General features: G+C 41.5%; 1 protein-coding gene across 1 annotated transcript in view; it reads left to right on the plus strand.

Moving 5' to 3' along the window:
- Positions 1–22,992, plus strand: part of LOC120559298 (plexin-A1-like) — a 296,826-nt gene that overhangs the window by 255,208 nt on the left and 18,626 nt on the right. Inside the window, 6 exon segments of the mRNA XM_039800924.1 lie at positions 4,738–4,886; positions 10,930–11,027; positions 12,236–12,394; positions 14,232–14,298; positions 21,565–21,711; positions 22,298–22,457. Of these exon segments, the coding sequence (XP_039656858.1) occupies positions 4,738–4,886; positions 10,930–11,027; positions 12,236–12,394; positions 14,232–14,298; positions 21,565–21,711; positions 22,298–22,457 (780 nt within the window).

A 22,992-nucleotide genomic window follows, 5' to 3' on the forward strand; every position in this document is an offset into this window, starting at 1 on the left:
TAAGGACAGCCCAGTTGTTTACGCTCCATATAATGACACAGGCACACACAGCCGCGGTACAAGGTTATGATATGATTACACTATTGCCACAACATAAAGCGCTATCAGTCGCTGAGGATCATTTGTTAATCAAAAAACACCAACAGGTTTTGTTTTAAAGTGCTACAGTTTCAGGGTGATCGCTGCATGTTTTCTGACACTTTCAGAAAATGTGTTCTCACCTTGTCTCATTTTTCACATTAGTGGTTTTTTTTTGTTTGTTTTTTTTCAAGAAAAACACAACTAGAAAACTCCTGTTCTTTCTTCAAAGAGAAACCAGACTGTATTCGAGTCAATAGAAATCAAAGCACTCCGTTTTCCAGGAAATGAAGCATGGCCTTATTCCCACCCCGCCCCGCCTGCTGTACTCCCAGCTGGCCTATAGAGACGAGACAGTGTGTGTGGGCGGAGGAACAGATGAAGTGGGCGCCGTCGCGAGTGTGTGTGTGTGTGTGTGTGTGTGTGTGTGTGTGTGTGTGTGTGTGTGTGTGTGTGTGTGTGTGTGTTTGTGTGTGTGTGTGTGTGTGTGTGTGAGATCGGCTTCGCTCTAAGAGTCTTGAGGGGAAGAGACGGGGGACATTTGGTTCAGTCATCCGTGAGAAGCAGACATCGCAGTGTACACTATCATCCAAACTAGCATATTAGCAGTCATGGATGATTAGTTACATATTAGAAATAACAACTGCTGACTGGCAAGTGTCACTTTTTGGGTTCAGGGGAGGTGATATGGATGTTTTCGAGATGTGATATGACTTAAACTCTGAAATTAAAGCAATAAAACACAATTGCAAATGGGTTTCCAAAGAAATTATTAGGCAAGGCATTGTGCATGCTAATGTAAGCACACTCAGTGTATTTCAAATATTTGGGAAACTCTCCACTTTTTTTTTTTCGGGATATTAGAATGTTTCTTTGTGTTCCCTGGATCATTGGCTCTGCACACCTTTGAGATTCTGATTGCTATAGACAAATATGTGATACAAAAGGAAATGTATCACAATCAGGGTTCATAAATTTTGAAAAAACATGGAAAAGTTATGGAATTTGAAAAATGCAAATTCCAGGCCTGGAAAGGTTTTGAAAACATAAAAAGACCCAGAACATTTTGGAAAAGTCATGGAATATTTTTTAACGCAGCATAATAATACGTGATTAATAAATGTATTTTCACGTTGTCTTAACCTCAACGTTCTATTCGGGGAGCGATATTATGAATCCCACTATGAACCACATAAATTGTCATTCATTTTATAGTTAAACCTCTGATGGTAAACTTTAACACAGATTTGTATTCTTATTGCATAATGTCGACTGACATTTTCAGGAACACATAGTCATGGAAATTTGCCGAAAAGTCATGAAAAAGTCATGGAAAAGTATTGGTTAAAATGCGTATGAACCCTGCACAATAGAACTGTGATGGTAGTCCTTGTCACCAAACCGCATAGAGCTTTTTCATGATAGTACACATTAAAAAGCTATGTTTAAGGCTGTGGCATTTTTTAAGTTAGGTTCATCAGTAAAAGTTAACATACCACATCCGGTATGTTTGATAGTGATTGTATAGCTCTGTCTCCTAAAAATTACATTTCCATACAACAGAACTGCATAATCATTTACGTTTAGAGGGAAACGTATTTTGTCCCAGATTACATTTGTCTTTGACATATGACAAATCCGTTTCTAAAAAAATGTCCGCATATGGATGAGGCTGGGGTGGAAAGGATGGGTCAAAGAAACACAGGACTCTTACCCAGGAGACCGCTGTTCGTGTCCACTGTGAAACCAAAAGTCAACGTGGATTTTTTTGAATGTACGTAATGTTCTTAACTTTTAAATTACGTAACAAACATGCTTCATCATAATCTTTTTCTAAACCTAAACATGTAGTTTTGTTTCAATTCACAATGTCTGCCACGTATTTAAACAACCTGCGCCAGTCGATGGAAAACACATTTATCTCGAAACATAATGGAGAATGCAGTTTCGTTGTATGGGAACGTCATTTTCAAGAAGGCAGTGTTGAATTGTTATGTGTAGCTGAATATACCTTGTGCACTGATAACAAGAAGTGGTTGAAGTCTTGACCCCAGAGACCACGTAACCTTTGAGAGAAGAAATACCATAATCTTCCTCTTCTTTATCTCCTATTCTTCTTCTTCCGCACTGCCATATCATTTTTTTTGTCCTCTTATTTCCACCTCATTACTCTACTTTCTACCTCTTCTTAGGTCTGACCTTTACCTGCTGATCTTTCGCTCTTCTTTCTTTTTGTCCAAGTCACTTATGTCCCTTTTGAATTTCCTTTCCCCCACCACCCTCACTTCTTTACCTTCTGATCTTTCTTTCTCCTCCTCTCTCTTCCTTTCTTCCTTCCTTTATCTTCTTTTCTTCCTCCCCTCTCCATCTCTCTTGTGGACCAAACAGTCCAATAACAGCTGGGAGAAATTATGCATGAAAACTCATCCGTCGCTCTCTTAATAATTATCCACTCATGCAATTAATTGACTTTCCTTTCCAGGAACTTTGTTTTCTGTCTCCTGGTTCTGCTTCTCTCTCTCCCCGAGCTAGCTTTGCCTTTTTTTTTTATTTCATTATGTTTGGCTCTTTTTTTGGACAAGCAAAGATTGAATTTGTCGGGGCTGAGACGCCAAGGAACAAATTAAGTTCACTACATTTTTCAATTTCTCAGCCCTGTCTTTCTTCTCTTAAAGTGATGGTTCGGAGTAATTTCACCCTAGGGTCCTTTGCACCATGACCTCGAGCCAAACACCCCCCAGAAGCTTTTTTCACCTGGGTCGAACATTGGACGAGTTAGCGTTATCAGCTGAATAGCTTAGTGCAGGGGCTAATGGATCCACGTTTGTGTCTCGTAAGTTACCCCACTAATAATGCCCGAAATGATACCAAATTTCTACACTAGTACAAATAGGCTATACACTCATAAAAAGATGGATTGGAAAGTTTGTAAGTACACCAGAAGTTTATGTAAATAACACTTGCCTGTTGGCTTCTCGTCTCTGCTGCTGCTGCTGCTGCTACTGAGTGCTTAGGGACGTCTACAAATTACAACACCGAAAAGAGATACAACAAAAATATTTTTTTATTTAATGATTAAATAAGGTAATGTCTCCAAACTTACCTCAATTATAACTTGTCTCCTGTTAGTTATACTACAGCACTTACTTTAAAAATAAAGTTAAATTAATAAATATTTTTGTTGTATCTCTTGTCGGTGTTGTAATTTGTAGACGGCCCTAAGCACTCGTCTTACTGCTCTGTAGCAGCAGCAACAGCAGAGAGCAGAAGCCAACAGGCAAGTGTTATTTACATCAACTTCTGGTGTACTTACAAACTTTCCAATCCATCGTTTTATGAGTGCATAACCTATTTGTACTAGTGTAGAAGTTTGGTATCATTTCGGGCATTATTAGTGGGGTCATTTACGAGATACAAACGTGGATCCACTAGCCCCTGCACTAAGCTATTCAGCTGATAATGCTAACTCGTCCAATGTTTGACCCAGGTGAAAAAAGCTTCTGGGGGGTTGTTTGGCTCGAGGTCATGGTGCAAAGGACCCTAGGGTGAAATTACTCCGGACCATCACTTTAAGTTCATTTGCATATTTGTGATGTCATTATGCATTGATTAGCATAAAGCTTAGTGGATGTGTCAGCAGGGAGATAGAAAGAAATAGAAATCTTTAGCCAAATAATCACAAACTCACTAAAGGAATTTATATGAAATGATTATTATTATTTCTTAGGTAGCCTATATTTGAAGTAAAAAAAGGAAATTCTACAAAGGGAGGGAGAAAGATCGATAAAGAATTCTCAAAGAAGGCTGGCTTGCCCAGGGCCAGACCAGCGTCTTTCTCCCGTCGCGTCCCGCTGTCTCTCCTACCTACACCGGCCCCCGCACCCTGTTCCCTCTCCTCTTCTAACTGCCTGCTCAGTGCTGCTGCACATGAGGAGAGAGAAGAGAGGGGAGGGGCTGCCTCTCAGTCACAGAACAGAAGAGAGAGGAGACTGTTTTGGCAGCCACAAGAGAGAAATACCTTTGCTTGTTTGCCAATACTGGCGTCTTTTCTAAAGAAAGTCACCAGATTTGTCGCTAGTCGCTTTTTTGAAAAAAAGTCGCTAAGAGTGTCTGAAAAGTCACTAAATCTAGCGACAAAGTCAAGTTGGCAACACTGAGCAAGCTCATTAGCTCAGTTGCTAACAGGACAATAAGCTCACGCTGTTAATTTAAAAGACATTTTTGTTCCATCTACACCTAGCTGTCGAAAATTCATGCCTCTTTTGTGGAGCAGTTTAAACTCTAATATAGGAGGGTTAAATCAAACTAGATGGCGAAACATAGCTATTTAGCTACATTCATTCATCCCTCTCAAGACAGTTTGCTCTTGGGAACAGATTGTGCCATTTAAATGCTGGTGTGGCACAGCGTTTAGAACTAGACATGTTTAGTTAATTTGGTCAAAAATAAACTGCAATCTAGTCAAGAGTCTGCTAGAAGGGCTTTTAGACAAATTATGGAAATGGCAAACTCACACATGATTAAAATCACAAGGCAGCACTCCATGATTATGGCTACTGTACAGTATGCCTTGCACAAAAAAAAAACACTGATGACACTGTACAGATGATTAGCACCATCCCTCATCCCGGCGCATTCTCTCTTTGTCATTTTTCGTAGCTTTCGCCGAGCTTCAGACAGACATCCACGAGCTGACCCAGGAGCTGGACGGAGCTGGGATTCCTTTCCTGGACTATCGGATTTACGCAATGAGGGTCCTCTTCCCAGGCATAGAGGACCACCCTGTGCTCAAGGAGATGGAGGTACGGGTCAGTACACCACCAACCGAGCTTGAAACTGATATAAACTCGCTATAAATAATCAATTACGGTCGAACCAAGAACTTAAATTTTTTGAGAGGTGCACGTCGGGCTACAGCATAGGGTCTGTGTCTCAACGTACCAACGTACAGTACAGGCCAAAAGTTTGGACACACCTTCTCATTCAATGTGTTTCTTTATTTTCATGACTATTTACATTGTAGATTCTCACTGAAGGCATCAAAACTATAAATGAACACATATGGAATTATGTACTTAACAAAAAAGTGTGAAATAACTGAAAACATGTCTTATATTTTAGATTCTTCAAAGTAGCCACCCTTTGCTTTTTTGATAACTCTGCAAACCCTTGGTGTTCTCTCAATGAGCTTCATGAGGTAGTCACCTGAAATGGTTTTTACTTCACAGGTGTGCCTTGTCAGGGTTAATTGGAATATTTTCCCTTATTAATAAAAAAGCAAAGAGTGGCTACTTTGAAGACATGTTTTCAGTTATTTCACACTTTTTTGTTAAGTACATAATTCCATATGTGTTCATTCATAGTTTTGATGCCTTCAGTGAGAATCTACAATGTAAATAGTCATGAAAATAAAAAGGAAACGCATTGAATGAGAAGGTGTGTCCAAACTTTTGGCCTGTACTGTACGTAGTCATAGCGTCGATTTAACACAGAAGCATATATCGGTCTTTAGCCTTTGCACTCATAGGGCCTTATCTTGCACCCGGTGCAGCGCAGCACAAAGTCCGACACAAGTGTCTTTGCTAGTTTAAGACCATCCTGCGCCCACGTCGTTTAAATAGCAGATGCAACCTGCGCCCATCTTTGCGCCCATGGGCATGCTGGTCTAACAGGGAGGTGTGTTCAGGTGCATTCTTGGCGTGTTGCTATCTTGAGGCAGCGGGAAGTGATCGCACCATTAACCAAGAAAAACCTGGTCTAAAGTCAATAGCGCAGCATTTTGTTGTTATTTAAACAGCACATTAGTAAAATGCGCCTAGGCTTATGCACATTGGCACACACTATACTTGTTACACACACACAGGGAAGTGCAACAGCACACAAACATGCAAAAGATTACAAATAAAATTATTACGGTGCAAATCCGCCATCATAATAGCAATGCGTCAAGGTACAAACGCGCCTGGCTTTTAAAGGGAATGGGAGATGACACTCTGATTGGTTTATTGCATGTCACGCCGAAAACACACCTATGAATTAATGACGACACTAAGTACAACCCTTTGGAACCATGCGCCCGGTGCACGGATCCTTTTTTCCGCCGTCAAAATAGCAAAAGGGGATTTGGACACGCCCTAAACGCTCCTGCGCCGTGCGCTTCACGCCGTGCGCTTAGATCGTTAAAATAGGGCCCATAAACTAACATCAGAGGTAAAACAAAAAAAACGGTAACACACTTTGTATTTAATGGCATGAAAATGTCCTTCTGGCTTTACTGGTTAATACCCTTGTAGCCATTATCCCATTACAGGTTTCATCAAAAACAGGCCTCTCCAAATGACATGAGATGTGAGGCAAGAGGAACTCCAGACATGCTTCACCTTTAAGCAGTCATAAAACTTATATTTGCCCTACTTGGGGTTGACGTATCCAGCTTGTCTCAAGGAATGCAAAAGACCTTTCAAGTTCCTTATTATCATTAGTTTGATGTCATAGGACACACGCTCACCACATTCCCTTGACGTACGGAAGTAGAGTTTAAAAGTGAGGAGAAAATGACACAAAAGATAAAGGTATGTTAAAAAAGTGCAAGGCAAAAGATGAAGGGAAAGAGGATTAGAGCAGAGAGGGAGAAATTAGATGCAGGGTTACTAGGAGTTTTACTTGCATTATACATCACTGTTGAGTTATTAATTAAGCCAGTACATGAATCCACCTTGCCAGCACAGCTGAAAGGAGATAGTGCACTCGATTTATAAAGATATTTTACCATTGAGACCAAGGGAAGTACAATTAATAGTGTGTCAACATAAACTACTCTCCTCGAAAGCTCGGAACCAGAGAGCCAAGTTTGTAATCAGCAGTATCATTAAGATGGAGAATCTGGTGCGGCTCCATTGCCGTTGATTGGACCACTGACTTTTTGGAGTCAAGGAATAATTTGTTTGACCTTTTATAGCTTCATTTAAATGTTCTAATCCAGAAAGTAGATTTATATTCATTGAAGAAGAAGAAAGTCCTCTGGGTGGTCTCATAGCTTCCTTTTTCTTTTTAAGATTATTTTTTGGGGCATTTCCGCCTTTAATGACAGCTAGGTGAGAAAGGGGAGAGAGAGGGGGAAGACATACAACCCGGCCACATAGCTTCCTTTTTTTGATTCATTTTAGTAATTCATCCTCTTTTACTTTTGGCTAGAAGGAACAGTAGTGATTACTTAAATACAACAGAATTATCCATGGATATAGAAAAAGCCCATTGTGGCTTCCAGCAGAGACTATAACGCTATAACTAATATAGTTCAAACTATTGATAAAGCAAAATCTGAAAGAATAAAGTGTAATTAGAAAAGTCTTGACCAACAGGAATGTAGCGGGAATGTAAATCCACTTAAACGTCATATTTCCCCTCTTCTGTATTTGGTTAACCGCTTTTGCAGATCCGCATAAAGCTTTATGACATAATTCAATAGCATTTTATTTCATTAGGTTTGGCTTTCAAAATGTATAAAGTCATAAATAACAAAATCTCATTTAATAAGGTTCTGCAGTCACATTTTATTGTCTGAGACACCAGAAACCCTGTTTTCATGTTTTCACTTGTAGCCTAATAAATGTTCGCAACCTGATCATGAGATAGCAGCATAACATATGAAATGTCGATTAAATGTGTAGCCAACATCTTATTTTTCTATAACTTGTTCTGAATATTAAAGGTCCCATGACATGGTACTTTTTGGATGCTTTTATATAGGCCTTAGTGGTCCCCTAATACTGTATCTGAAGTCTCTTTCCCGAAATTCAGCTTTGGTGCAGAATTACAGCCACTAGAGCCAGTCCCACATTGAGCTTTCCTTAGTATGTGCCATTTCTATGTATGTAGCTATTGAGGAGGAGAGGGGTGGGGGGGCAAGGTGGAGGGTGGGGGTGTGGCCTTGACCAACTGCCACTTTGCTCGTTTGAAAGCCATGATGTCTCTCTCTCATGGGTGGGCCAAATTCTCTGGGCGGGCAAAGCAGAGAAAGGGGAGGTAACCTTGCTCCTTATGACCTCATAACAAAACGGCTCATCTGAGCTTTCATTTTCTCAAAGGCAGAGCAGGATACCCAGGGCTCGGTTTACACCTATCACCATTTCTAGCCACTGGAGGACCATAGACAGGCTGGGGGAACGCATATTAATGTTAAAAAACCTCATAAGTGAAATTTTCATGCCATGGGACCTTTAAAGGTTATTTAATTAATGATATAAGGTGCAAATTTGGGAAACTCCTGCAATTAATATAATTGAATGTGTTTTATTTGTAAGGACACATGTACAATATTAAACATACATGTTACCATTTGATAGAGAGAGTTAGCCTAAAGCAAATTTCCATCTGCTGTCCCCTGGCAGGTCACAATTAAACTATACACACAGTGACAAAACACATCTACGCAAAAACAAGACAGGACACATAAAAAAAATATGATTCACAGCAATGCACCGTGAAATTGTGATTGGCATTTTTCCCTATTTTCTGATTTTTTATATACTAAACAATGAATCAAAAAAATAATCATTAACAAGTAACCGTAGCGGCCGCCCTAGTTTTACTGTCCTCAACAGCTTTAGAGAGGGGCACATGGTTTCTTAAACTCGGTGCTCGTTGGTAGCTTTTGCTCACTTCTTCGCAAAAGCAAGTAATGCTTGGTGTCTCACATGAATATGCCCAGCCAGCAGGTTTCATCAACCGGTCAGCTTAAGAGATCCTAAAATATCATATTTTCTCACTTTTGGGCTTTTTTTATCAGCAAATCAAAATAAAGACTAGAAACGTGACACTGAGGTTAAGATGTCCCCTGATACGAATACAGTGCGCCTTTTAATTTGAGGTGGCAGGAAGGCAGAGAGGTAAAGGGATCTTACGTATTTTATGTGTCTAGACTTCCTTCCCCTTCCTTCTGTATTTCCCCCAGGGGTTGCCGGTGTAATCCGATGGCCTGTGTAAACCAACGCCCTTAGCTTTATTGCTCTGTGTGACTGCTTTCTTCCCTAAGCTAGACAGCCACACTACACACCGGTTATGTTCACACACACACACGTGTGCACACACACACACACACACACACACACACACACACACACACACACACACACACACACACTACATGCAGTACATGTACACACATACACCGTCTTGCAGTTAACTGGATGTACGTGTACCCTTCTTAACGCTCTCTTTGAAATTTGGTAAATACTCTGCATGTGCAGTACGTACATGCACCTCCATCTGTCTCTCTTTCTTCTTTTCTCTTGCTCTCACACTCTTTTTTTACACACACACACAAACACGCACACATCACTCTCAGCATCCGCCCTGGAGGCCTGAGAATCTCATTTAGCACTTTACAGAGAGGCCCAGACACTTTATTATAGCACATCGGAGGAAAAAAAAAAGAATAGATGTTACAGTGGTACAAAAGGATGACAATAGAGAGAGCGAGAGAGAGAGAGAAGAGAGAGAGAGAGAGGTGGAAACGATGTGTGTTTGTGTGTGTATGTGTTAGAGAGACACACAAAGACAAAGAGCAGGAGAAATTAAAATGGGAGAAAACCCAATGATGTGAAACAGTCAACAATAAGTGCGAGGGAGAGAATTAGAGCGGTGAGGAAGACAGAGCGAGTGAGCGACAGAGAGGCGTCTTCAGGGGGTTTAGTGTGTTGTTGATGAGTAGTGACAGGTGCCAGCCAGTGGAACAAGCAGGGTGCACCTCTGTCACCATGCCTGACGCACACACACACACACACACACACACACACACACATGCACACACACATAAAATCCTGCTATGCCCTGACTCTTCTTCCCTCCTCTCCAGCTCTTCCTCCCATCTCTGTGTGACAGAAGAATCTCTCTCATGCTGGGTTGGTTCAGGCCAGTCGGATTGGACTTTGGCTTTTTTATCTGTTCAAGGAACTTTCAAAAAATATCTCCAGTTCCAAGTGACAGCGGGTCATTGAAGCGTTATTAAAATATTCAGTTAAAGGGCTTTCAAGGAATATAACTGATTCAGCAAAGTGGTGAATGTGGCTGGAAAAGTCAGAATTTTCTTTGAGGCCTGAGCGATCAGTATGGGACATTTACATGCATTATTGCAGAAGACCATATGACAAATATTAACAAACTGAAAGATTAAAAGCTAAAGTCATAAACAAAAGACAATGCATGAGTAAACATGGAGCCCAGGCTGCTAAATTGCAGGTGCAGCTCGGTCAGGACCGATGATTAAAATTCTTGTCGTATCAGTATTAAGCTGGAGGAGGCTTTGACCCATCCACCCCCTGATGTCAAGAAGACTATTAGGTCCAATTGTCTGCAAAAATGATTTGGAGAGCGACATCTGAGAAACACTTAGAAAGCAGCACACAGCAGTGCAGCTGGGGAGAGAGTAGCCAATCAGGCTTACCTTGCTGTTTACAAGCCAATCTCAGCTCATCATATGGCAAAAAAAAGAAGATGTACTTATCTGTAGAACAATATGTGACTAGTAAGTATTTTTCATTGGAAACGTTTAACTACTGGACACAAGATGTCTCCTACTTCACTGAAAAGTCCATTCTCGGTGGATGTGACCTGGAGGTCTTCCACATCACACTTGCATGCTGCATACTGAACTATGATGCGCTTGCAAACTGCTTCACGCTTTTACATAAACATCTTAAAATCAGATTTGGGGCGAGTTCTTTGTGGGGATTGGAAAAGGCATTTTTTTTTTTCAACAATACAAAAATGCTCCTCAATAAAGAACAGACATATTTGTACTCAGAAATGAATCTCTGTTGTAACTCGTCTGTCTCTGTGTCTTTTCTTCAGGTCCAGGCAAATGTTGAGAAGGCACTGACGCTGTTTGGCCAGCTGCTGACGAAGAAGCACTTCCTGTTGACGTTCATACGAACCCTGGAGGCACAGAGGTCTTTATATATTTATTGTTCAGATATACTGTACATTTTGTTTTGTTTTTTAGTGAATTAGCTTTTTCCAAAAGGTGGTTTCTACTATTTAATAAGCAATGTCTACTAGTTTAAAAAAAACGTATAATATATAAAAGTGATGTGGTCTTCAGAGACCACGTTTTTTACAGTGTGTTCAGGGGACAGGCAGCTAGCAGATAGTGAGGAGATGTTTGCTGCATGTGACGAAAAATGTTGTAGCCTAAAAAACGCGTCACATCACTTCAAGATTCATCATTCAAGAGCTTTAGCATTTCCACACGTGATCTTTCCAGCCATGGGAATAGGGTCATGTAAATACTGCATGCTTGATGCTTAATTTTGATCCAATTTAAAAAGCATTTTTGTTTTTTTCTCAGCACCTGGCAGAGTGTTTGGCAGAGGCCATGGTGTTTGGTGTTTTCAGCCCCCAGCGTTGTCTTCCAGGCAGCGCTGCATGGAAGGCACTAGAGTTAGGCAAGGGTTAGGGTTAGGTGCCTTTAAGTCGACGGTCGCAGCTCTACGTTGAAGTCGATGGTGGGGGCTTAAAACACCATCGAGCGTGCACCCCATGTAGGCTGAGTGCTTGGCGGCGGCCCAGGTTCGAATCCGACCCTGGCCCATGCTGCATGGGCATCATCCCCATTTCCTGTGTGTCTGCACTGTTTCATAAAAATGCATAAAAAAGGCCAACAAATAATCTTAAAGAAACATTTCTTGGGGAAAAAAAAAGGATTATTGGTTTTTGGAAAGTGTGCTTTCATCACCTTTTTAATTTGACAAATAAGTTGAGTGAAAACATTTTTAGCAGCTTTAAAATGACCTTAAAGCAGGCGCCTGGGTAGCTCACCTGGTAAAGCGCACGCCCATATGTAGAGGTTTAATCCTTGGTGCAGAGGTCACAGGTTGGACTCCAACCTGCGGCTTCTCTCCCCCTTCATGTCCTCAGCTGTCATATAAAGGCTTAAATTGCCCAAAAATAATCTTAAAAAAAGCACTTAGCTAAATGGTTCATGACAAAACGGAGTTAGACACCATTTGGTTAGTATTATATGTGCATTAATATTTAAGCGAGCTGTTACATATGTATTTTGAGGAACTGCTTTCGATGTGACTCAACAAAAGTTTGAAAAGGCATTCTTTAAATATTAATATCGAATTTTACTGTGCATGTTGCAATGTATTTCCAGGTCATTCTCAATGCGGGACCGAGGCAATGTGGCATCACTGATCATGACAGCCCTGCAGGGGGAGATGGAGTACGCCACCGGAGTCCTGAAACAGCTGCTGTCCGACCTGATAGACAGAAACCTGGAGAGCAAAAACCATCCCAAGCTGCTGTTAAGGAGGTGAGGAAGATGTGGAGAGACGTGGAAGAAAATATAGACTACGCTGTCAAACACCAAACTTAGTATTTATTGGAATCAACCAATCTTTTATATTTAACGCAATGTAAATATATTTAAGTGTCACTAAACGTTAGTTCATCTATTGTCAGAACTAAACACGTAGACGTATAAAAATATGAACAAGAGTTGTTCTAACTGGAAGTCTTTTTACTTAAAATGGGTTGAATGACCATACCGTTTAGTGAACTCATCAAATTAGGAAAGAGGATTAGCATAACAGAATAGTTCCCAGCATGCATTGTTTGTAGGTGAAACCTCTTTTGCTCTAAGACCAGTGGTGTAGTGATACGCAGGTATACGCAGTATACCCACTAAGAAAGCTCCAGGATTTCCATATATCCACTTAAAAGTGCCCAATGACACACACAAAAATTCTTTCCATTATATTTTTGATATATTTTGAATCATCATCTGTGTTTTTCTTATCCCATAGGCTAAATAAAGGTATTTCCACCGTGAATTGGTACATAAAAGTGTATATAAAATACAGGAAATTAAGTTGTTGATGCTCAAAACTTCCCTGGGGGAGGACACCCAGACCCCGCACTATGATCTACCCCCCCCCCAAAAAAAAAGAAACAGATTATGGCCAATATATACTGTATATACACTACAGTATACCCACTACAATACATTTGACTACACCACTGTCTAAGACTCTTTTTTGAGTTTGAAGAAAACACACATTATGGTATGGAAACAGTGACTTCAATACGTGGTAAGTTCTAGTTGTTTCCTCTCATAATAATGAAAACCGTGTGAACTGCAACGTGGGTTAGCAAATGTAAAGTGCACAGCAGGTCAGCTAAACATGAACGTTCCAATAATAAATGAATTGTGAATGAATATTTATTTGGGTTTAACCTGGAGTGTTTTCACTCCATTTTGCCTGTTTCTGTAAAAAAAATTAATTAAAATGATACTTTTACATCTTGAGGGGTTAAAAAAATCCATCAAATGCCACTGCTCACAGCTCATGACCACACTTAGGCCAAATAAATGTCTGTTAAGTCACTATCTATCGCCGAATAAGTTACCCATGGCCCGCTGATAAAAAGACGTTGCAATATTAAGAACTGGGCGTCTGTAGTGACTTTCCCGGGACAAATCACACGCACTTCCAACCCGTTCCTCACTCCGAACTCGTAAAATACGTACGTTTGGACAGTGGCTGTCAGCGTCTGAAGCGACGTTTGTAGAACGCACCGGGGAGAGCAGCAGCTACACAGGGTTTGATGATGACGTAACACTAAGAGCGACTACGGTAGAGAGTAGTATGTAAGGCCGAAAATCTGCGTAGGGAGGTTGGTTGGGGTGGTGGATGGGTCAAACAACACAGGACTTTTCACCCAGGAGACCGGGGATCGTGTCCCACATGTCACATTTCCTAAACCCAACTGTCCCGTTCTTCTTTTCCTAAACCCAACCGCCCCGTTCTTCCCACGTGTCATGGAAGCGTAAGCTCACCCACAACCTTTTCTTTAACATAATTGCGTCAAAAGTGACGCCAATAGTCCCGACCAAGCGCGTTTAGATAAAGCGCGCTTAGATTAGACGCTAAAGGAGACTTTTAGCGTCAATAACAACGACAAAGGCACCTGACCAAGCGTCCGTATTTTACGCGATGGGAGTGAGAATCTGTCGGCGCTCTGGGAAGTGAGATCCAAAAACACACCTGCAAGGACCGCTAATAGGTGATCGCCAAAAAGAGGACGAAACAGAGATCTTCGAGGTTGTAACTTTAACGTCCCTTTTCAAATTGCGTTGTGTTTTTCAGAACGGAGTCGGTCGCTGAGAAGATGCTGACCAACTGGTTCACATTCCTCTTGTATAAGTTCCTCAAGGTAAGCCAAACCACAAGGCATGAGCCTCTATCTCTTATCCTCCAATCTGTTTATTCTTTCAAACACTGATAATAGTCATCTAAAGTGGATTTATATTGTGCATTGTTTTTAAATATGTTACAGGGTTTCATTAAACGCCCCTGGCTTATATTATTTCCCAGTTACAAATTTAATCTCACCGTGGTTATTAAAAGGGTTTTCCCTTTTTAGCTTTGTGTTCAGCGGAGTGTACAAACAGTAGATCATCAAAGCCTCCCAGCACCGCACGTTTCTTCTCTCCTCTGTTGTTTTATTGTCCTTCTTTTAGTCCACAGATCCTCTCCCCTCTCATAATTTCACTCTTGCAGCCGACACGTCCCCCTTCGTTGATCTCCATGACGTTCTTTTAGCTCACATCTTCTCTTCCTCTGATCTCTCTTTCATCTGTGTAGTTTCTGTTGCCGACGTTCCTCTGTCAGTCTCCTCTCTGCCTTAAGGTCATTTGCCTCACCAGGGGGTGCGATGGGGCTCCCTCTTTTCTCCCATCCTAGCCGTCCCCCATCCCCTCTGCCTGTCCTCACAGTTACAGAGCCTGCTTTAAAGAAAGCCAAAGGCAAAAAATATTTTCTGGTGTTTTGCTCACACTTCTCAGTTGTTCTCCTCTCCTCTCCTCTCCTCTCCTCTCCTCTCGAAACTATAATTACCTCCGCCAGGGAGGTTATGTTTTCGGTTTGGTTTTGTTTGTTTGTTGGTTGGTTTGTCTGTCTATTAGCAGGGTTACGGAAAAACTACATGCCCGAAACTTGGTGGAAGGGTGTAGCATGGGCCAGAGAAGAAGTCATTACATTGCTGGGAGCGGATTTGAATTGCAGGGTGGATACACAAAAATGATTTTTCACTTCCGTTAATATTTCAAGATAGGGCATTTGGCCTTTGGTGGAAGTCTGCGCTCTCAGTAGTTACAAATTGTAAAATTGTCATTACATGCCGTTTTTAATCCTAATCACATTCTGACTGCAATACGATATCACAGTCACATAGTCAGCCAAACATGTAGAGAGTTGAGTACTTTTAGGGGAAAACTGTGTAAAGGCGCTGACACACCAACCCGATAATCGGCCGTTGGACAGTCTGGCGAGGTCAGTGACTCGAGTCTGTTCGGTGTGTTCCGTGCCGTCGTCCATCTGAGGGGCTGTCGGCCTTCACTTTGGCCGACCTGACGTGCTCAGTCGGAGACAGGGCAGTCGGGACTCACCCGGAAATGGCGAGCGGAATGTGCGTGACTAGAGTCTCTCAAAATCTGACGGAAATCTTTTAAACTGACCTTTGTCGATCTGAAATGAAGACAGATTCAGCAGCTGCATGGCCTATTTCTCGCTTAAAATGTTTTCAGAAACATGTTTCAGTGAACTATTTTAGTACAATATGAGATCGTATTCTGAACGGCCGCCATGACAGTCTGGCTTTGAATTTCCGGAGAAAACAAACCCATGTGACGCGTTCGTCCAATCAGCTGCCGGTTTAATTGTTTGGGGCAACAATACAGATTAGCGCCGCCTGCTGTTATGGAGACGTATTACGTCTCGTCTCTTTGGTGTGTTCTGTGGCACTTTTTGGACCAACTCCGGGAGACTGATCAGTCCGACTGGCTTTTCTGCCGACGGTTGGCCGTCTGGTTGGTTTGTAACTGCCATTAGATGGCATTAAATAGGATGTCATTCTTTCATTCTGATTATATATTGTATAGATAGCTTGCTCATAGTGAATGCATGTATTTTGTGCTCAAAATGCACCTAAACCAGTTAACTTTTCTATTTCTTTAAAAAAAAAACAATACCCCCACAATGTCCCTGTGCATTGCTGATTTTCCAGTGATAGCGATGAATCTGAGCCAACTGCTCTCTCGGTACAGCAAGAGACATCATTATATCCCTGAAGTGTAAATGTCAGCATGCAATTAGGGAGCTTTAATGAAGCCACTATGTGGAGTGAAGGCAAATATCGTAGATAAGCATGCAGCGGCCGAGCGAGGGAGGCGAAAGCCGAAGTGGAATCATAACGGCGTGATTGTGTGCTCGCTCTGTCTCGTTAGCAGCTGCCCACCTAATTGGCCCAGATGCTAACGAGGTTCTCGTTAAGCGGCGGAATGAGGAAGGGAAGAGAGAGAGGGGAATGGTTGGTGGGAGAGTCGGAGAGGAAGGGGTTAGAGGTGGGAAGAAGAAAAGAGGGGGACATGACAATTAGGAGTTAAAAAATGAAAGGAAGCGGAGGAGAGACAGGAAGGAGGTAAAAGATAAAGGGTAAAAGTTAGAGTAGTGTAAGGTAGGAGAGAGAAATGAGAAGGGGGGGAATTCAAGTAATGTTAGGGTGTAAATACATTTTTAAAACTGATAGAAAAGGGCGCCTGGGTTGCTCATCTGGTAGAGCGCGCGCCCATATGTAGAAGTTTACAACTCGATGCAGCGGCTGCCGGTTTGACTCTGACCTGTGTCTCTTTGCTGCATGTCATTCCCCCATCTCTCTCCCCCCTTCATGCTCTACAAAAATACCCAAAAATAATCACACACAAAAAAATAATGATTGAAAAAATTATGTAATTTGTCTCTTTTCAGAATGTTTAATTGCAATACTTTTAGGGACTTTAAGATTAAAAACTTAACAGATTTTTTTTATGAATTGTTTTGGCCATTTGGAGGCCACAGAAACAATACTGACATTACTTGTTAGCAAACAGTTGCTTATGTAATCCAACTCCTGGAGGAAATGTCTGTCTCTTTAGCTGCTAAGTGCTTCACTGTGTTCACCAGCCGGTCACTAACTTTGTCCGTCTGCCAACTGGAGGAGGGCAAGTCACACACAGTCGGTTTTTAGAGCATTTAGCCAAAAACGACCCCTATAGCGTTGAGATTAAACCCAAAACAGTATAGTTGCGGCCTGGAAATCCAAAGTGTTCTGAAGGATGCCTCAAAGCCCCATAGAGCTGAGGGGAACTGCAAAGTTGAATGCTAATTGCTGATTGTTATTATTGTAATCTTAATTATAGCCTTTGTACATTTTTAGTAGGCTAAATTTTTTTTTCCAGTAATTGACGTGAAAAAAAAAAAAAAGAAGTAAAGACTAGCTAAGAGCGTTTCATTAATTCTTTGGAATCAGTGTATAATTTACTGGCTTAACCTGTTTTAGCTCATTAAAACCAATAGTTTAGCATCATATACATTGGCAACATATACAGAATTAAAAGTAGCTACATGAAGAACATGAGAATATTGAATTTACAAATGTGAAAGAGAGAGATTAAGAAATAGAGAAGGAAAATGCAACAACAGTAAGGGGTTAAGGATTGGTGTATTACAGGGGAGAGAAAGGGGGGGAAAAAAGACCGGAAAAAGGAAGGATTTGTGTGTGATAGAAAGAAAAGGCGAGTGTGCTTGAAGGTGCGACAGATACATTAGTACTTTCCCCAGTTCTCTTCTGACCTCGTGCATTTCCAACACATACACACACACACACACACACACAGACACACAGACACACACCCAGTCTGAAGTATCTCCCTGAGCACTGCTCGGTCAATCATTAAACTCTCGTCAGGATGAGTATTGGTGATGTGTCCTCTCTCTCCCCTCTAAACTGCTGCTACTTCAGTCGGGAGTGTTTTCCTTGAAGCCAAGTGATGACTAATCACACTATTGATTGGCAAGTGTCTTTGATGGCGCGGAGAGTGGGAAACATATTTATAACATCTGTGTCTGGTGGTCGCATGAGCTCTGTAATGTAGACAATGGGAGAGAACTGAAAAGATTGATGTAGCGCTGCTTTAAAGGTCCCATGACATGGTGCTCTTTGGATGCTTTTATATAGACCTTAGTGGTCCCCTAATACTGTATCTGAAGTCTCTTTCCCAAAATTCAGCTTTGGTGCAGAACTACAGCCACTAGAACCAGTCCTACAATGAGCTTTCCTTAGGATGTGCCATTTCTGTGTCTGAAGCTATTGAGGAGGAGGGAGGGAGTGGCAAGGTGGATGGTGGGGGTGTGGCCTTGACCAACTGCCACTTTTCTCGTTTGAAAGCCATGATGTCTCTCTCTCATGGGTGGGCCAAATTCTCTGGGCGGGCAAAGCAGAGAAAGGGGAGGTAACCTTGCTTGTTATGACCTCATAACAAGCAGATTCCAAAACGGCTCATCTGAGCTTTCATTTTCTCAAAGGCAGAGCAGGATACCCAGGGCTCGGTTTACACCTATCACCATTTCTAGCCACTGGGGGACCATAGACAGGCTGGGGGAACTCATATTAATGTTAAAAAACCTCATAAAGTGAAATTTTCATGCCATGGGACCTTTAAGTCCGAGACCAAGATCACTTCACCAGATGCTTACACTGAAATACCATCGCTGTACAAAAATTCCTTTTTTTGGCTGTACATATTGAAATCTGTCAAATTTTTTTATACCGCTTTCCGTCTGCATCTTACAGGCTGGATTCTGACTCCCAGGGTCAGCCTGGAAATTTCCATATCTGCCTTTTAGGATCTGATAATAATATCAGCAAGTTGTTTGACCTGTCGCTTCACCTGATAACCTGATGACACAACAGTTTCATGCTAATACTGCTGAGAGTTATGTTATATATAAATGTTATAGCGGTGTGGGTGGATTTTGGGAATGGTCAGGAGATGGATGAGAAAATACCCTACCACGAGTAAAAGATAAGCAGGATAGAGAACTTTAGAGGTCCAGTGTGTAACGTGTTTAGTTGTTCATTATCAAAATCTGTGTTGCCCGTTCACAAAATTGTCCTTTTTCATGAATATTTACCTCCACCATCAATTCCAAGTATTCCTTTTGGCTTGAAATTTTACATTTGCATTCGCATGAACTGGGGGTAGACGCTGTATATTCGCCATCTTGAAATATGTTAGCCTGTAAGGGACATACAGGACATACTGCTCCGCCTTTCACATTTTCGCTGTCACATGACAAACTCACAGGTGCTGCTAATGCTGCTAATGGGTATCGTCGCTTCTCGGCCCCGACAAGTTTGAAGAAGGAAACATGGAGGACCACACGTATTCAAAATCCAAATTTCAGGAACCGGATTCTTCTTCTTCGTCCAGAAAAAGAAAAAGGAGATTGAAAAGAGCAAGAGACCGGCTTTTTGAAGCGTGAAGGCTACCTTAGCTGTAATACGTACTTTGAACTGTGTGGTGCGAGAGAGTTGATTGCGATATATGATCTCAACGCTAGATGGGAGAAATTCCCACACATTGGACCTTTTAAATTATGTTATTTCAATCAGCACTTTTCAAAGACTTAAAGTGTTCATATTATCATCATTTTCAGGTTCATAATTGTATTTAGAGGTTGTACCAGAATAGGTTTACATGGTTTCATTTTCAAAAAACACCATATTTTTGTTGTACTGCATATTGCTGCAGCTCCTCTTTTCACCCTGTGTGTTGAGCTCTCTGTTTTAGCTACAGAGCGAGACATCTCACTTCTGTACCATCTTTGTTGGGAGTCGCACATGCGCAGTAGCTAGGTAAGGACTACTAGCCAGTCAGAAGCAGAGTATGAGGGCGTGCCACACTAGCAGCTAGGTGAGCATTATAACGTGTGTTTCAAAGTAACGCACGTTTGTCACGGAAGTAAAGGCTGGACTACAATAGAGCTGTTTGGAGCAGTTTGTGAACAGTGTTCTGTTGGAAATGGTAAGTCCCTTTGGGTGGACTTTGGGCTTTTTCACTTTGTAAATCTAAAACGTGCACAGAAAAGATATATAACACCATAAAGGAAAGGGAAGAAGCCAAAAAGCATAACATGGACACTTTAAATAATCCAATCTATAACTGCATTAACTTATATTAATCATTAGTCTCCATTTGCAGGTGTTGTGTCTGATTGGAATAGAAACCTGCTTACTTTTTGGACCATTAGTGAACTACTGCTCTGTGGTTTTGTTTTTGCACGCCAAGAGAGAAAGTAGAATCTTGTCACCATGCATGTCAAACTACATTTTATACACATAACTCACAGAAATCATGTTATGAATTCCATTACTTATAGCTAGTTTGACTAAGTGGAACTTGCTGCCCCTAGACACAGATGGGTATATTTAGTGAGGATTCATGGCCCTTCCTTAGGCGCTAAACAGTCAAATTGCATTTTTCGTCTTTTAAGAAAGGACCGCTTTTGTGCCAGTAAAATGCAAGAGCACAGCTGAAGAGTGCATGTTTGGTCTCATGCAACATGTATTTTAAGACATTCCTGTTCAGAGGCACACAATATGGGAGGAAGGAATGGAAATTAATACAAAAAGCTGCAGCACCAGATTCATCACCGGAAACTGTGGCAGAGAAGGTTGCGTCTGAAATGTAATGTGGGAAAAGGAGGTGTAAAATCTGCAGCGCTGTTTTACTGACACATAAGGAGGGCGAGAGACTATAGCCAGGTTAAAACAGTGAGTGAGAGAGAAACTTGCTGAAAAACATGCCACATATTTTGCACGTATTTTCCTGGCTTTCAGTATTTCACAGCTGCTCAAGCAAAGTGCAATGTGAGTGAAGCAGCCAGTAATGCTTTAAGTAGGCTGATACATGTATATTATTTGACTTGAAATCATATAGTCATTTATCTTTTTGGTTGCTATTTATATATATTTTTTCTCACATACAGCCTTCTTCTTGTGGGATAAATGCATGCCTGCAAAAAAGTTTCTCTTTAACCAATATTCCAAGTTCAGCAGCAGAAAACACTTTTCTTCTCTGCTCTTCATTACTTTCCAGACACGCTTGACTTACGTCAAAACAGCTCCGTTATTAGCCCTTATTTAACGACACTCTTTGCACATCAGATGTACTGGGCTTTCAGCATTTACATCTGCTTCCAAATTCTACACTAAATTGAGAAATCTTGCGCCCCTGACACTAATTTGCAACATCCTTAGATATCCCCCAGAGCTGTCAGCAAAGCAGATATAAATGCTTTCATCAACTGGCTTTTGAGTTGAATCACTGTGTTACTAATTGGATGGCTACACTGTATTTTAACCCCTCTTAGGGATTGTGAGATGATTCATGGGATAACAAAGGAAATAAATACCTGTGCAACATTGCGGGGTTTTTTTTCAGGATCTTCTCTCATTTTTGCTTTTTTTCACGAACTACTGGACACCTGTTCCCCCTTTAGGCCTCTAACACTTATTCAAATGAAAGAATCTGGGAAATAAAAATCACTCTTTGGTTGAACTGCTGGCAACTCCTCTCTTGTCTGTCTGCTCCCTCACCAGGAGTGTGCCGGGGAGCCTCTGTTCATGCTTTACTGTGCCATCAAGCAGCAGATGGAAAAGGGACCCATAGACGCCATCACAGGAGAGGCCCGCTACTCCCTCAGTGAGGATAAACTCATCAGGCAACAGATTGACTACAAAACACTGGTCAGTAAACGCATTGTGTCTTGAGGCTTTGCTCTGAATCACTTGATGAGTTGTAAAGCTTCAGTCACTTTTGACGATGACAATTTTAAAGCAAGCTCTTAACTAATCAGCAGCTGAAATGTGGCGGCCAACAGTTGCTTAATTGGTCAGAAAGTCAACTGTGGGGAAGGATTCCTTCCAGGGTAAACATGGCGCTTCAGCATCAGTTGTGTTGGGAGGGAGAACGTGAACTAATTGCCCAGTGTTCTCTCTCCAAACAAAGCACTTCAGGTTTGGATTGGAAACATTCAGACAAACCTACTCTACTCGTCTGCTACAGTTGTTTTTGGTCTGCACCCATGTGCGAATGCTGAGTTATTATAGCCCTGAACAAACTGAACGGACTAGGAAAATGTCCAGGTTTTAAAAACGGCTGCTGCAAACAAACTAGGTGTGAAAACGCTGTCATGTACATTCAAATGCACCTAACCAATCATCCAAAAATCTCACTAGTTGGCAACGTTTTTGCAGTGTCTCTGCCTAAAGCCTAAATTGTTGTGTCTGTTTTTCATTTCCCTTTGTTTCCACCTGTTTTTTTTTCCGCCAGACGTTGCACTGTGTAAACCCAGAGAATGAGAACGCCCAAGAGGTGACGGTCAAGTGTCTGAACTGTGACACCATCACTCAGGTCAAAGAGAAGCTGCTCGATGCAGTGTACAAGGGCAGCCCCTATTCACAAAGGCCCAAGGCTTCTGATATGGACCTGGGTAAGACAACACAACACTGTACGTGCATGCACGTTCTAACTGTATGAGATAGATGTAATTACTGGCCAAGATGGCGGTCCAGAGGCATGCTTATGTGAACCGCTCCATGCCATAGATGTGTCTTGTAAACTTAGTTCCACACTGTACACTACAACTTCCCTAAAAATCTAATTACAACTCAAACCTCTCCGCCTCTACTCCTTACCTATTGAAGTGAACGTGACATTGTCTTGACATTGGCGATTTTTGTTTATTTGCTTGTTTTGTTCTAGAAGGCACAATTATGTTAATTTATTGAGAAAAGGGGCAAACAACTGAAGCTGCAATAAACACTATAGACTGGGACCAGAATCAATTAATATTTGAAATAAGCACGCATTAATTAATTTTGGCTGCTGGCATGTTGGCTGTGTGGAGGCATCGCAAACAACCTGTAAACAGAACATTCACACATTATCCTCCTTTGCTCATTTACATATCCTGCAGACACGGTGCAATAGAAGAATTAATTTGGAGTCGTGTTTGTATCCACCTG

Source organism: Perca fluviatilis, chromosome 5 (assembly GCF_010015445.1).
Source record: "Perca fluviatilis chromosome 5, GENO_Pfluv_1.0, whole genome shotgun sequence".
NCBI classification, from domain to species: domain Eukaryota; kingdom Metazoa; phylum Chordata; class Actinopteri; order Perciformes; family Percidae; genus Perca; species Perca fluviatilis.